We start from the raw sequence: 16627 nt of genomic DNA, 5'->3' as shown, positions 1-16627 counted from the left end.
AGTTTTCAAGTTTTAAGTGTGGTGGCAGAATTATTTGTTTTTGGTATTTTGTATTATTACTCGTATTGTATTTTGTCAATATTTTAATTAATGTTTTTAACATTTAAGCCTTATGTGTATATACTTGTCTTAGCCTTTGGGCTTGGGGTTGGAATGAAAAAAGTCTTCAGACCAGCTCTCACACCCAGTTAACAAACTCAAAGAAATGCATACATTTTGCCCAATGGCTGACAAATTGGGATGGCTTTGCACAGAAATTTGGAGTTGAGGAATTAATTTGTTAGTTTCCAGAAATGCAATATGCACTGCATGGATTGCAGAAGTACACTGTCCTCTTCATAATTGAATACAGAGTAGTACAAATTGCTATAGCTGAGGAGGGAGATCATTAACAATGAATAAAAATGGTCCCACAACCGAGCGCTCTGGTTACCCCTATAGTAAAATAATTATCTTAATATTTTATTACATGGTTTGCAGTACCATATCAGATAAGTAATTCCTGAACGATGTAACAACTCCACTTGAAATTCTAGAGTTTGATAATTTACCTATCAAGAGATTGTGGTCCTTGGAATCAAAAGGCCATTTTAAATCAATAAATATTTCACAAATATGTTAACAGTGTTAGTCAAGGAATTACATTCTTGGATACCATCTTGAATTTAGTTTATATATCCTTATATTTAATTGATACATATTTAAGATTTTTTATTAATATTAAATTATATTTATTGATATTCATTACCAACATTTTATAGTATACATTTCATAACACATATTTTAATTGTTAGAAATATTTAAATGTTATATTTCTTAGTCTTAAGAGACTTTATAATTACTATTGCAGAGGCCTGCTGCGTGTTTTCAAATAGTTATATTAGTAATAATGTTTCTTTAAGAATTCAAGATTTTTTTACTCCAAATTCAGAAAGTGGTCATGTGACATAGTATATAAGTGGACATATGACTTTAAATAGATATATGAAGAAATCTGTGGATATACGTTGAGATAAAAGTGCTTATCTTTTTATTTGTTTATGTGGTTTTAAAACATTCTCTTCAAAAAATTAATCATCAGTTTAAATTTTTATTGCTGAGTTTTCATGCTGGTTAATTTCCTTAAAGGAGAATTAGAGAGCAGAACTGGAGTATTGTGAGAGTTAGTTCTAGATGATAGGTTTGGAAATAGATTTGGTACAGATGGGGTTGCAGAGATTAGACTAAAAAGTTAATCATCATATTTGGATTTACAAGGATTTAGTAGTTGAGTAGTCCCAAGGCCCCCAAAGATAAAGCCATTACTGACTGCAGAAGACCCATGAGTCATTAGCGACACTGTTGTCAAGTTACATGTTAAGAATGGATATTAGCAGCAGTCAGCCATTCTAGGCTCACTGCAATAAGGCAGCATTGAGTTTGGCTACATACGTGGCGCACTACTGATTGAGAGGTTGGACATGCATAGAAGCACTCATACACCTCCTGCAGGCTATAATATAGCAATAACCCATGCCTGGGTGTGGGTAATGCTGGATTTACCCACAGTTGGTGTGGTTTGGTCATGAGGGCGAAGCCCGAGTGGACAAACAAAGCCAACTGTGGGTAAATCCAGCATTACCCACACCCAGAAGTGGGTTATTCCTATTATACAATGACATTATTTAAGAAAAAAAAAAATTACTTTTCTTAAATAATGGCATTGTATAATACTCCTGCTGCCCTTCCGCAGCTGTCTGGTATTCTGCAGCAGTTCTGATGTACTGCGCATGCATATGCCTATGCAGTACATCAGAGCTGTGGGCAAAAGCAATGGAGAAAGCAAGATCTCCGTTGCTTTTTACAAACTGTTTCGCTATGTTAAATGGGTTTAACATAGCGAGACAGTTTTGAAAAAAGCAACGGAGAAAGCAAGATCTCCGTTGCTTTTTACAAACTGTCCCGCTATGTTAAAGAAGTTTAACATAGCGAGACAGCTTTAAAAAAAGCAACGGAGAATCTCCGTTGCTTTTTACAAACTGTCCCGCTATGTTAAACTCGTTTAACATAGCGAGAAAGTGTGAAGCAATGGAGATCTTGCGTTCTCTGTTGCTGTAAAAAAAAAAAGAGTTATAGTAATGGAAAAAGTACGGGCGACCAGACCTTTTTCCATTACTATAACTCTGATTTACAACGTGCACGCTGACCAATCAGCATGCACGTTTTTGAATATTAATGGGGGGTCATTGTATAATTGCACAGTTCACATGGTTGCTGCAGGGTGCAGGAGTTATGGCCCACTCCCTGTCAGCAGTATGGCATTGCACTAGTGTTTTCGGTCTCCTCACCAGTGCCATACATGCCAGAGGCTAAAGCAGATGTTTTAGTCCTAGTGAATGAAGAGAGAAGCTTGTAGCAGTTGATGGGCAGCTATAGGAAGAAAATAAACAAAAAAAAAGCTTGAGTGGTTTTCTTTGTGAAAAATAGGGTTAGTATATAATTTCCATACATTTCAAGAATTGTTGGCAATTTCCTCATAATACTGTTAGCTGTTTTCATAGATATTCTTTAGCTTTATTGACAGCTAATCATCAGGCTCTTTTAAGGCTGTGAAAAGCTACCAGTTTGAAATTGTGTACGTCTCTATTCCAGGCATGGCAAGCATTCTTCCGGTCTATAGACTTTTTTATTTAAGGTGTAAGGCATGGACTGTTAGTCTTCAAATTTCTTTTAATAATGGTGCATGATCTGTTTTAGATTTGAGCTACAATGTTATAGACATGATGAAGCAGTTATTGGGTTAGATCCAAGACCAATAAATCAGTTTTTATATCTCAAGCAAGATGTTAGAAAATCCATTATAATTCTTCCCTGTAATAGTCATGGATTTGTTTTTTTTTATTTTTGGGTGGGGGATGATTTTAGTAATAATGCTAGAACAGGACTGTGATTACTGATGCTTCTAAACAGTATTTTCGGATCAAGAAGTTTTTCATGAGATATTAATTATGTCATTTGGATATAGTAGGGTCATATATAATCTGAGTAAGATTTAGTTAATTTTGGTTTTGGTTTACATTATTTTTTTTTGTGCCTTAGCCAGTTTAATTAAGATGGCCAAGAATAATTAATTTGTATATGAGACATATGCACATATTTCATTATCAGCTGGAGGAAAAGATAGAGAGGAGTGAAAGGTAGCCGGTTGCAGTTTGTCTGGAAATATCCACCAGTATTAATTTTTAAAAGTATCTGGTTAAGGGTCCCTGTCGGTTGCAGCATTCTTTTTTTTAATCAGTGTATGCTGAAATTCAATTGATTTTTGTACGACTTCATATGACATCACTTAGTGTTTTCGGCTAAGGTGCCTTATCAGTACAATGGCTCCACCATTATTCTATTGCCTTTCTTAAGTCTGGGTCTGTAGCACAGAAAAACGGGTATTCATTTCTGAAAGCAGCAGACAAGCACAGGTAATCTTTTATCAAGATGTAGTTTTAAATAGAACTTTTGGTCAATATTGGTTAACTCAAGATTGTTTGTTGTTTGTACTATAATTTTTCAAAGACTCATCCAGCAAGTGCTCAAGAAAATTAAAATGTATATTTTGAAGCAAATTATGAGCTAATGCCAGTAAAGCTGGGAGTGACGTTCTAACCAATCTGAAAGCAAAATCTAAGGAAATTGTAGACACAGAAATTGATTTAGAATAAATATAAAACTGAGAGGTTTTACCAGCTGGATGAGTCTTTGAAAAATTATAGTACAAGGAGTTACATTTATGGTCTAAATTAAAGTTCTGTAGTCATTGAAATTTGTTTGCAACCTGGATTTACAGCAGTCATTGGTCATGAATCAGATGTGAGAAGGTATGCTGATCTAATAAAAACTAGAATCAGGATGCCTTAAAAAACTTGTGAACCTGAAAAAGATATGGGTAGTTCATTGAGCGATGCATTTGTTTCTCAGTTTCCTACCCTGGGTATCTGATATACCACTGGAATTTGCACTTGAGAAAAACTCATGACTTCTGCTCTTGTAACTGATGGCAGTTATAGTCCCATATCTGTGCCTGTTGTATCCAAAGACACAACTTCTTTAGAAACTATAGGTTTGCAGTTAGACACCCCAGCAGAATGTTCTATGCATGAAAAATGTGCATCCCTTTAATGGAAAGACTGTATATGGTAGTGATAAAAGCTTTTTTTCTTTGGAAACACGTGCAACACATAGCTCACAAAGCCAGTGTGCTGAACAGTCACAGCCCTTAAGGCTAAACAACACACCTGATACACTTGTAATAGGTGACTCTATCGTCAGGCACACTGACGTCCCACTCACCAGGCTGAACAAGGAGAAGGTCACTGTGAGCTGCCTGTTGGGCGCTAAGATCTGCCACATAACACAAGCACTCAGGTCACTCCAAGGCAAGTACAAATATGACTCAGTCATTGTCCATGCTGGTGTGAATGACCTGAGACGTACCTCCCTGGACTACATGAAAAGAGACATAGAGGAGCTCTCTGAGCATGTAGCCCAGGCCGGTATGACCCTGACCTTGAGTAGCATCTTACCCTCACCAAGAATGATGCCACAATATGAAGACAAGATGATCAATTTCAACAATTGGCTTAAGTATTGGCGTCATTCAAAGGGGATCCAATGCCTGTCAGTCTGGGATGACATGCTTGACAAGCCACGATGCTTCGCTAGGGACGGCATGCACCTGTCACCCTTGGGCTTTCGGATATTGGCAAAGGCTCTTGCTTCCCCCATAGTGCCTTTTTTAGGCAAGGCTCAAAAGACAAACCCACCTCCATAGGTATCACAAGGGATGAGAACTAAGAGTAATGCTACTCAATGCCAGAAGTCTAAACCTCAAGATGCACGCACTCGAAACTCTCCTTAGCATGGAGAACATCGATATCTGTGCAGTAACAGAAACCTGGTTCAAGGCTCCCGAGAGCACCCCAGCACTACCAGGTTATACCTCATACCATGCTTTTCGGCCCCAAAACTTGGACTGAACCACAAAAGGAGGGGGGGGTATCAATATTCGTCAAAGATACCCACACCTCCAGGTTGGTGGCACAGCACGAAGCATCAGAGACTATCCATGTGCAACTAACAGTGGGTAAAACTGCCTTCCAGTTTATAGCCTGCTACAGACCACCCTCCCAAACACAGGAACCCCACTCGGCCTTCCTGAGAACACTGGAAAATATGAAGGTCTCTCCAAACACCATTATATTGGGCGACTTCAACTACCCAAACATAGACTGGGAGCATTACTCTAGCTCCAACACCCTAGCCCAAAGGTTCCTAGAATTTATAAACTCAAATGCTATGGAACAACTTGTTACCACTCCCACAAGAGGGTAAAACATACTGGACCTGATCATCACCAACATGGGGACTCTATGCTCCAGAACAGAAGTGTATTCCTCACTGGTAAGATCAGACCATAAACTAATCTCACTGGATATTCACATCCCGACCCCACCCCCTGTCCAGAAAACCACAGTGAAAAACTTCTCCAAAGCAAATTTCACACTCCTCAAAACCGAGGTGGAATCCTTCAACGCCCCCGAGCCTGTGGAAAATACGGCCCAGACCGCAGAATCCTTTATAAACGCATTCTATGAACACCTTCATGAAGGCATGGATCATGCAATCCCAAATAAAACCAAGACCCAATCCTCCAAAGGCTGACGTCCTGTCTGGTGGACCCCAGCCATAAACAAACTATACAATAGAAGGAGGAAGCTACTACATGATAGAGCAAAATCCCAAAAAGGGAAGGCATCTCTGATCAGTATTAGCAAAAAGCTACGGGCACTCATAAAATCGTCTAAGGCCAGCTTTGAGAGAAAAATTGCACAGGACACTAAGGATAATCACAAGGCTTTCTTTAGTTATGTTAGGAACCTGGGTGGGAATTCCCAGATATGCTCAGAATTACTCCAAAATGACAAAAAATGCATCGAACCCACAGACATTGCCAACATCCTAGCTGACAGGTTCAGCGCAAACTCCCCCCCCCACCAAAAGGGCAAATATCTTTCCCAGCAGAGTGCTGCCCCCCTGACATCTCAGATGCTCAGGTAAGAGCCACCCTCTCCAAAGCAAAAAACACAGCATCAATGGGACCAGAGGGTGTCCCGGGCTGCGTCCTACATGAACAACAAGAAGAGCTAAACCCAAACATAAAATTACTGTTTAATCTCAGCCTTACTACAGGATATGTACCCAAAGAGTGGCGTACAGCAACAGTGGTCCCTCTCCACAAAGGTGGTGCCTCAACGGATCCTGGAAACTATCGCCCCATAAGCCTGACTAGCTTGGTCTGCAAAGCTATGGAAAGGATCATCATGGACCTCATAAATAAAGATATTGGGGACCTACAGACACTGGATCCTACCCAGTTTGGCTTTGTTAAGGGAAGATCCTGCCTCTTAAACCTGGTCAATTTCTTTGAAACAGTCACCAAGGCCATTGACGAGGGGAAGGTGATCCACACAGCCTACCTGGACCTCGCAAAAGCCTTCAATACAATACCCCACTCGGGCATTATAGATAAGCTCACCAGCTTAAATATAAACCCCTATGTCACTAGATGGGTTGCAAACTGGCTCAAGGACAGGACACACATGGTTAGAATTGCTGGAGCCATGTCAGACTCCAAACCAGTTACAAGTGGCGTCCCACAAGGCTCAGTCCTGGGACCTCTCTTGTTCGGTATATATTTTTCGGAGGTACAAGCCAACACGGAAGGACTATGGCTGACCAAGTTCGCAGATGACTGCAAACTGGGTGCCATAATCGACTCTCCAGCCAACACAAGCATCCTCCAAAAGGGCCTCATAGAAACAGACAACTGGTGCCAGAGCCATGGCCTCAAGCTAAATGCCAAAAAGTGTATAGTCATCCCCTTTGGCAAAAACAAAGTGCCCACAAATTACCACATAGGTGGTAATCCATTAAGTACAGAAGAAGTAATTAGGGACCCAAGTTGATAGCAATCTCTCATTTGACAACCACGTGGCCAAAGTGGTTAGAAAAACATTTTATATAGCCCACCTAATCATGAAGAGATTCACATCTAGATCAGGGGAGGTCATCGTGCCTCTTTACTCATCCCTCATCAGGCCCATAATTGAGTATAATGCCCCTTTTGGGATGTACCTTATCAGACACCTGCAGCAACTGGAAAGACCCCAAAAGTACCTCACCAAGAGGATCAAAGGACTCAAACAGATGCCATATGCTGCCCGGTTAAAGAAACTCCAGCTCTACTCAGTGGCATACCGCCTGCTCAGAGGCGATCTGTGCCTGACGTATAAAGCCATCTCCAACCCGGAATTAATGGACATGCTGCACCTCAGAAAATCCAAATCCCATTGAGCTACGCGCTCGAGAGGCTTGAACCTCAGCACTGAAATAAATAGGACATGCTGGAGGGACAGATTCATAACCCAGAGGCTCCCTTCACTCTGGAATAAAATCCCAGTCCAGGTTAGGCAGAGTCCCTCATTGACTCTCTTCAAGAGGAATCTTGATGAGTGGATGGGAGATCGTAGGTTTACCCCGGGTATCACTTCTGTGTCACTGTTAGACAGAGGCACAGTATACTAACCTCGAAAAAGGGCATAGCAAAATTAATTTAAAATGGGTGGCGAAAGCCAAACACACTCTGGCTAGGCTTATAAATGCCCTAGGGCAGATAGCCTAGTATGAACCTATGAACCTATGAAGAAGGAATGTGCTCTGGTTTCACTGATGATCTAATAGTCCACTCAGATCTTCCTACTGAAAAAATGATACTGAAAAACATAAAATAGGAAACTGATTTCGTACTGAATTATAAACTAAGCACATTGACAAATCAGTACATTTAAGTTTTCATAATACACAGAAGGGAGCCAGTCTCCTGCACTGGAAATTATAGTTTTACAAGAAGTCTGGTCCAATGTATCCTCCTTCACTTTTTCTGTCTCAACAGTGAAACTGTAGAATCTAGTAAGCAGTTGAGTTGTTCACGTCTATGGCTCTGCTGTAACTCAAAACAGAAAGTCCTTTGTGTGAGAATTAATTGATACCAAATAATTGTGCAATTTTGACATCAAGATAAATTAAGAACTTAAGTGCCCACCCCAATGGCTTGTCAAAACCTTTCAGATAGTAAAAGGATATTTTTTGCTTGGTTAGAAGATGGTTCTATAATCACATCAGAATATACATAATATGATCTGCAAATGTTAAATTTTTATCCAAAAGTTAAAAACATGTTCTCATTGTATTGACTTTGCCAATTTATATTTTATTTTAACTTTATATTGAATGTCTCCATTTCTAGATACAGTAAACTCTCAGTTAAACAGCACACCTGGGGATTGGTAGATGCCAGATAAGTGTAGTTTTTGGTTGCGTGACAGTTACTGTTAAAAATAGACCTGACAAATACTGTACCCTATACTACACCATACCATACTATAAACACTGTATTGATTTGATTTTAATATTGAAATACAGTAATTAAAAGCCTGGCTGGAATAATAATATTTTAAACTTATATTTCCACTAGAAAGTGTGGCATGTGGAACAGTTTTCAGTGACATACTGTGTAGATTGGAATAGAATAGAGAGAAAGAGAGAGTGAATGCATGTATGAAAGCAGAAGTGACTGTGTGTGAGAGATCGGAGAGATGTAGAAAAGCTGAAGAGACTGTGTGTTTGAGAGATCAGAGAGAATGTGCAATCTGATGCAAATTGAGTATGGGAGCGAGTGTTGACATTTTAGTTATCTGACTTGTATGGTTTCACTTGCTCTCAGGTTGGGGAGAGAGGGAATTTATCTCTGTCTTCCTTTTTAATACTCTAAAAACTTAAGGTATGTTTCTACGGGGTGGGGGGGACAAAGTGAAACACATGAACAACTTAATTGTACATACTGTACTGTATTTCTTCAATTTTTTTTCTGGTTGCTTGAGTTCCGGTTAACTGAGAGTTTACTGTAAATTTGTATTTTTAGTCTGCATACTTTAGTGTTTTATATGTAGTCTCTATAGACAGACAAAAATTAGACCATGTTCTTTTTTTGCTAAGAAATTCAGTTTTATTTGGTATATAAAATTAAGTTACAATATTCTATTTTCTTTAGGAAATAATTGAAGATGGAGAAAGCTCCAAAGTTAATCAGTTGCTTAGTGATAAAAAGCATGCAACCATTAAGGTAAGTGAACAATTAAAGGAAACATTTAACTAATTCTTAATGTAGTCCTGATGACTATCATTTTATCATCCAGTTTATATAAATAATTTTAATTCAAGCTACATGAAAACAGTGACTCATTCAATGATCTTCATTGCCCGAAAATTAATAGCCCAGTTCACTCCTGAAACACAAGGCCAAATCAAATTTCCTCACATAACCTGGGGCATTATTGAGTCTTCTCCACTATAACTACATGTTTTTGGAGATTATTATTAAACTTAAAAGATTGCCTGTGTTGAAAAAGAAAGTTTTGTTTTCTTGCCTGTTTCAGTAATGAAAACTGTCTCTTTACTCATACTTGTAAGATTAAATGAAAAATTTGGTAAGAATCAGTCATCATATCATTTTGTATCTTGACTTCCTACCCTTACATTATAGAGACTGCTAGTGAAAACAAGCGCAAGGGCTACATGCAAGTATTTGCATGTTCGTCTACACACGCAGGCTTTTGTTGTCTTAGATGGTAAGGCAATGGTTTTACTCATACCATAAATCTTCACACCTTCCTGTAAAAACCTGGTGCTATTTATTCGAGGGACAGGTTGATATTCTCTTTTCTAGTTACACAGGCTAAGTACTTGGGTGTCCATCTCTCACAGAAACAATTGAACTTAATTTAAAACACCTAATACAGAAATTCATATAGACTTTGAACTCTTGTTGTGATCTGTTTTTTATTATTAATTTTAGTGTAATCTTAACTCCTGTATTTTTCAAAATAGATCATACAGTTCCAAGGTTTAATTTCACATTGTATATGGGAAGTAAATTCCCAAGAGCTAAAGAGTATTAAAAAAAAAAATAGCTTTGAACCTGCCTCATAGGGTGTCCTTGGCCTACCCAGATTTTTGAATTGCATACACTGTAGGCTGACAGGTATCACTGAGAAAACTGGAAAAAACTCTTACCTTGTTTATAGGTTCATAGGAGGTTACTAGGCTAAGGGCCTTAAGTGCCCTTACAAGCCTAGACAAGTTAAACCCTTGTTCCCTTAAAGTTCTAGAGAGATTGTCTATGTTGTAAATGGATCTAAATCAGCACCAGCTGCCCCCATCCAAGAGGGACATAGGTAAAACCACTGGGGTGAATCTGCATTTTCCCATCCAATTGACCAAGTTACGCTTAAAAAGGGTTAACAAGGGGCTATGTTTAACCTGCATTGAAAGTTTATTCCAGAGGAGAGGTAACCTCTAGGAGATGCAACTGTCTCTCCAGCAAGTCCTGTTGATGTAATTGTAATAGCTGCACTTGTTCAAACAGATCATTATTCCCCATAATTTAGGACCCAGGTGAGTAATGGACATTTGGTTAGAACGATTGCGATAGATAGCATGAACAAACTGATCAACTACATACATAACATTTGCATAGACAATAATTCTGTAGCCTGGTGGAAATGGCCAATTAATATTCTGACTTAGATGTATGGGATTATACAAGTGACACCTTGCTGCTGTTTTTCCAGATATTCAATAGCATGCTTTAGTCAAAAGATACACTGGTAGAAATACCTACAGTGAGAAATATTTTAGCTAAGCATATAAGCACAATAACTCAGAAACCTCTTGACAAAAGTTATGTTCTTTAAAAAGAAATCTTTCCCTTCAGGAAGTTAGATATGTTGTTGCATATAAAAAAATGCCTTGCCACTAATAGGGCAATTGCCACATTTAGATACCACTTCTTAGCTAGACACTTTAGGCTTTTTACAAACATTGTTCCTCTTAAGTAGGCAAGTCAGTACAAGGAAAATAGATTACAAGATGGCTGTTGACCTTTTCAGCCTGATACTTTCATCTGTAATAACCTCAGGACTAAATGTGGAAATAAAGCTAGCTTGTCTTGGATGTATGCTTTGGACAGAAAGGTTATTCAGTTCCCCGAATTCGAAATGTTGCATTACAATAGATATAGATGACCTGAGCATGTTTACTATGTTTGGTCTTTCTTGCCAAAAAAGTTATTTAAGCAGACCTACAGAAAGTATAAGTAGATGCCTAAAATCAGGGCTGCTGATAAGTGTTCTGGCTGAGTTTGAAAGACAAGTGTGAGCTGCTGAGTTGTATGAAAACAAATAGGGGAAAAAAGATACACGTATTTATACAGCCAGAAATGTGAATTTTACAGCTTCTTACAGGCCTCTGTTATGGAAACCTTAATTACTTATCAAGTAAGACTTTTTTTAATTTTTGTTTTCTTTTCACTGCTGTTTGCTAAGTAAGACATTTGATTCTTGTTTAAGAACTTCATCCAAGTTAACCGAGGCTGTGGCATCCTTTGTGAACTGTTTATGCACAACAAAGTAAGACACGATAAAAGTTAGTTTGGAGCTGAGAGAAAATAATTATGTTGTGTTACTGACCTTGAGCCTAAAAGGGGGGTGGGAGGGATTCAGTTTGTTTAATAAATGGCTGCTGGTTGAATTATTTTCTTTATCCTGAGGTTCCTTGTATTTTTGTTTGTTTTCCTGCTATGAAGAAGTGTACAAAGACACTGTTTCTTGTTTTATTATTTGTTACTAACATGAACTGCACTAGTGATTGAAGGACTTTTTGTAATTTGTATTATATTAAGGTTACAATGAACAAGACGTGTGATGTATCTTGTTAACATTACAGCCTGGTCTTTAATGTGCATCTCTATATGCAGCAATGTGTTATACCACCTTCCCAGTCCCCATGCTTCAGCACGGAATGATCAATTCTCATGTATTTACCAGAGTGGTACTATATTTTCATGGAAATGTTGCCTAGACAAGGTCTAAAACTAAAAACATGCTTCTGCTATATGTAACCTGTGGAGAGTCAGTACCTCCCAAAATATAGCATACTTAGCCATGAATCATTGCTGCCTAGCTTTTTACTTGGGAAAAGAAAGCTACAGTCTGGTGGACCCCTGCCATAAACAAGCTATACAACAGAAGGAGGAAACTAGTACAGAAAAGAGTAAAATCTCAAGAAGGGAAGACATCCCTGATCAGTATCAGCAAGAAACTACATTCCCTCATAAAATCATCCAAGGCTAACTTCGAAAGAAAAATTGCCATGGACTCCAAAGATAACCACAATTCTTTCTTTAGCTATGTCAATAATCTAAGTGGCAATTCTAAGATCTGCTCGGAGTTAGTGCAGAATGGTACAAAATACACTGAACCGACCGATATAGCCAACATCCTGGCAGACAGGTTCAGTGCAAACTTCACCCCCCTCTCACCTCCAAAAGGGACCATAACTATACCAGAAGAATGTAGTGCTCCTGAAATCACAGACAGATTAAAACAGCCATCTCCAAAGCCAAAAACACAGCATCAATGGGACCGTATGGTGTCCCAGGCTGTGTCCTACACAAGCTCAAAGATGAATTAACCCCTCACCTAAAGACACTGTTTAAACTCAGCCTGTCCACAGGCTATGTGCCCACAGAGTGGCACACAGCAACGGTTATTCCACTTCACAAAGGTGGAGCCACACGGACCCCGGGAACTATCGCCCTATAAGCCTGACTAGCTTGGTCTGCAAAGCTATGGAGCGCATCATCATGGATCTCATTAACAGAGGCATTGGGAACCTCCAAACACTGGACCCTACCCAGTTTGGATTTGTTAAGGGCAGATCATGACTCCTAAACCTGGTGGACTTCTTTGAGAGAGTTACCAAGGCTATAGATGAGGGAAAGGTGGACCACACAGCCTACCTAGACCTCGCAAAGGCCTTCAACACCATTCCCCACTCAGGTATTATAGATAAGCTCACCAGCCTGAACTTAAACCCCTATGTCACGAGATGGGTTGCCAACTGGCTCATGGACAGAACCCACATGGTAAGAGTTGTGGGAACTAGGTCTGACTCTAAATCAGTTACAAGTGGCATTCCACAGGGCTCAGTCCTAGGACCCCTCCTGTTTGGCATATACTTCTCAGAGGTACAGGCAAGCACAGGAGGACTATGGCTGACCAAGTTTGCAGATGACTGCAAACTAGGGGCTATAATTGACTGTCTGGCTGACACAGACATCCTCCAAAAGGGTCTCACTGAGACAGATACCTGGTGTCAAAACCATGGCCTCAAGCTAAATGTCAAAAAGTGCATAGTCATCCCCTTTGGAGAAAACAAAGTACCCACAAACTATCACATAGGTGGTAGCCCCCTAAATACGGAAGACGTAATAAGGAATCTGGGGACTCAAGCAGATAGTAACCTCTCCTTTGATAATCACATTGCCAAAGTGGTTAGAAAACCCTTCTATGTGTCCCACCTAATCACAAAAGGGTTTGCATCGAGATCAAAAGAGGTCATTGGGCCCCTCTACGCATCACTCGTCAGACCCATCATAGAGTACAATGCCCCATTTGGGATGTACCTTACAAGACACCTGCAACAATTGGAAAGACCACAGAAGTACCTCACCAAGATGATCACTGCCCTCAAGCAGATGCCCTATGCAGCTCGACTGAAGAAACTCCAGCTGTACTCTGTTGCATACCGCCTACTTAGAGGTGATCTCTGCCTGACATACAAGGCCATATCTAACCCAGAATTGATGGACATGCTCCACCTAAAGAAAACCATATTCCCTTGAGCCACATGCTCCAGGGATCTAAACCTCACCACAACAATAAATAGGACGTGCTGGAGGGATAGATTCCTATCCCAGAGACTTCCCATGCTCTGGAACAAGATTCCAATCTACATTAGGCAGAGCTCCTCGCTAACCCACTTCAAGAGAAATCTTGATGAGTGGATGGGAAACAGGAAGTTTACCCCAGGGGTCACTTCAATGGCTCTGCTGGACAGAGGCACAGGGAACTAATCTAAGGGAGCAGCGAAAGCCAACACATTCCATCTTGGCTTATAAATGCCTTCGGGCAGATAGCCTAGTACCTATCTATGAACCACAGTAGTTAACCACTATAAAATGATACACTTCCTGAATAGATAGATTTATTCAGAAAATAAAGGTTACTAAGAAAAAAACTAAAATTTATTGGACTAACATTTCACACTGTTCAAGTTTGCCAATATGATTCCACTAGCCTTTAATAAGAGCATACTGTTGTAAGATATTTAGTAAAGATTAAATGGCTCCCCAGGATTAAATAAACTTCATGAAGATCAGACTAGAGTCAAGCTCAACAGGGTTTTCTTTCCCCACTGATTCTGCCAAGCCCATTCCCTTGGCTGTGGTTTCACTAGATATTGGGTAGGAACAGTTGGAATCTCATTCATCCATTCATGCACGTCACTAATTAGATGAGGAGGCATTTGGCTACCGTAAGAGAGTCATAGTTACTCCCGCCTGCTACTGCATATTAGTGAGGTGCAGCAAGGTTTCCCAGCTCATGGCAGTGTTGCTGGCCATGAAACCTTGAAAGAAAACACGGATAGCAATTCCGTGAAAGTCAAAGCACCAATGGTCTGTGTATTTGTGTGAAATGCCACAGTGATCACAAGCTACACAGATAGCACTGATAATGCACAACATTTTCCACAAAGGCCAACATAATGCAAGGATATGTATTACATAAACAGAAATTGTGACATAAAATGTCACATAGACTTGTGTTACAATGAAACACAAACATACCTGCCATCCCCTTTCGGCAAAACCAAAGTCATACATAATGGGGGGGGGGGGGCAACGGCCCATAAAATATGTACAGATATGTAATATACTACACTTCCACACCTATAATTTGATAGAATAAATAGGTTGTACATTACCATGAACTGTCTGAATAACATATGCATACACCTGGATTCAAACCCAGTACCATCTGGCCCCAAAAAGGAATGGATCAAAGCAGTGATAGGTGGTGCCACAGAGTCAGTTAAGTATTGCATGTATTTCATACAATCAACAGTAACTGTCACAGTTTAGCAAGGATTTCTTTTGCACTTCCCCGTGCTTGGTTTGTTATAGTAATTTTGAGTTCTCACTGCTTTGTAGATCTGATGAAGCACCTAGAACTGGTGCAAAAGTGCTCATTTGTTTTTTATACATTTTTTATTTATGTGTTTATTTTATCTGTTATTAAAAAGTATGTTTCATCCAGCCTGCTTCTGTACTGGTTTTTGTACTTCCCCATGCTTGCTCCCGTATCACCACTGTCCAATCATCCCCATTTCTTTTTGATAAAGCATTATTGCACAATGATGCGCATCTCACACCATTGCTAAGCAACGGCGAATGATACCTGTAAATAATATATGTCAATGTATCATAGACACCTGTAAAAGTACTACATACACCTGTATTCGAACCCAGTACCATGTGGCCCAAGCAACAAGAAATATATGAGTGCAGGACACCTGCTGCCACACAGTTAGTTTTGCAGTGAATGTATTTCATGCAGGCAGTCCTGACCCTCACACTTTAGAAGGGAATTCCTATTATTCTCCTTGCTTGCTCCCCGTGTCACCACTGTTCTGTTCCCCGTTTATATTCTCTAAAGCGTTATTGTGTGATGGTGTGTGCATCACGCACCAACACGCAGCAACACTGATACAGAAGCACTTAAACATAATAGATACAGCAGCATTCTTACCAGTACCATCTGCCCCTAAACAGGAACGTATCACTGCATTAAGTGCATTAATACCTGCTGCCACAGAGTCCATTAAGTAGCAGGTGTATGTGACAGAAGTTGTCTGCCATTTGCTATTCACTTTCTAAAATATACCTGCTACTCAACTGAGTTTGTGGCACCACCTATTAATGCATTGATCCATTCCTTTCTGGGGCCAGATGGTACTGGGTTCTAATACAGGTGTATGTAGCACTTTCAAATGCTTTTACGTTTGCTCTGCTGAACATCGTGCAAACATGGTGCTTGAAGGTGCTCAATGCAGATCTCTGTTTGCACGATGGTAAGCATCAAACACTTTCAGTGTGCACACTCCCAGTAAATGTGATAACTACCTTTGGTGGAAAACATCATTCTATATTGGTCTTTATCCATGGGAGGCATGACAGGCATGCGTGGAGAGGGAGTGAGATATTGTGCTCAAAGATGGGGTGTCCAGGAGTCCAAAGTGTTTGTTTGACTCCTAGTGAAGGAGCATTGGCCCAGGCTATTGCAGACAGACTATTTCAGCTCAGAGTACAAGTCAGAGGCAGGTTATTGTCTTTTCCAGGCTGTGACCAGTGCTATCGGTATCCCCTGCACTGGTGAGCAATAGAGACTCCACTTTGTCTTCCTCTGGAGGAAGACAATAGGATACCTTCAAATGTTGCATTGAGGAATGTAGGACTGGGGACACACCCCACAGATGTGTAAGCATGAATTACAGAGACCACTTATAAGAGTTAAAAGCTGATTATAGTCAGGGCTGATATTCTGTTCTGTTTTTTTTCCACAGATGCCTCAGAGTGAGA

The 16627-nt window shown here is 39.9% G+C and overlaps 1 protein-coding gene across 1 annotated transcript in view; it reads left to right on the top strand.

The window, feature by feature from the left end:
* DNTT (DNA nucleotidylexotransferase) overlaps positions 1-16627 on the top strand; it is an 877936-nt gene that overhangs the window by 328564 nt on the left and 532745 nt on the right. The window contains exon 5 of the mRNA XM_044056916.1: positions 9140-9211. Within this exon, the coding sequence (XP_043912851.1) occupies positions 9140-9211 (72 nt within the window). The remainder of the gene's footprint in view (positions 1-9139; positions 9212-16627) is intronic.

The sequence above is a fragment of the Protopterus annectens genome, chromosome 14.part0, assembly GCF_019279795.1.
Source record: "Protopterus annectens isolate FY-2018-M chromosome 14.part0, PAN1.0, whole genome shotgun sequence".
Taxonomy (NCBI): domain Eukaryota; kingdom Metazoa; phylum Chordata; order Ceratodontiformes; family Protopteridae; genus Protopterus; species Protopterus annectens.
The sequence above is the reverse complement of the archived record's forward strand: the minus strand, read 5'-3'. Positions and strand labels throughout refer to the sequence as shown.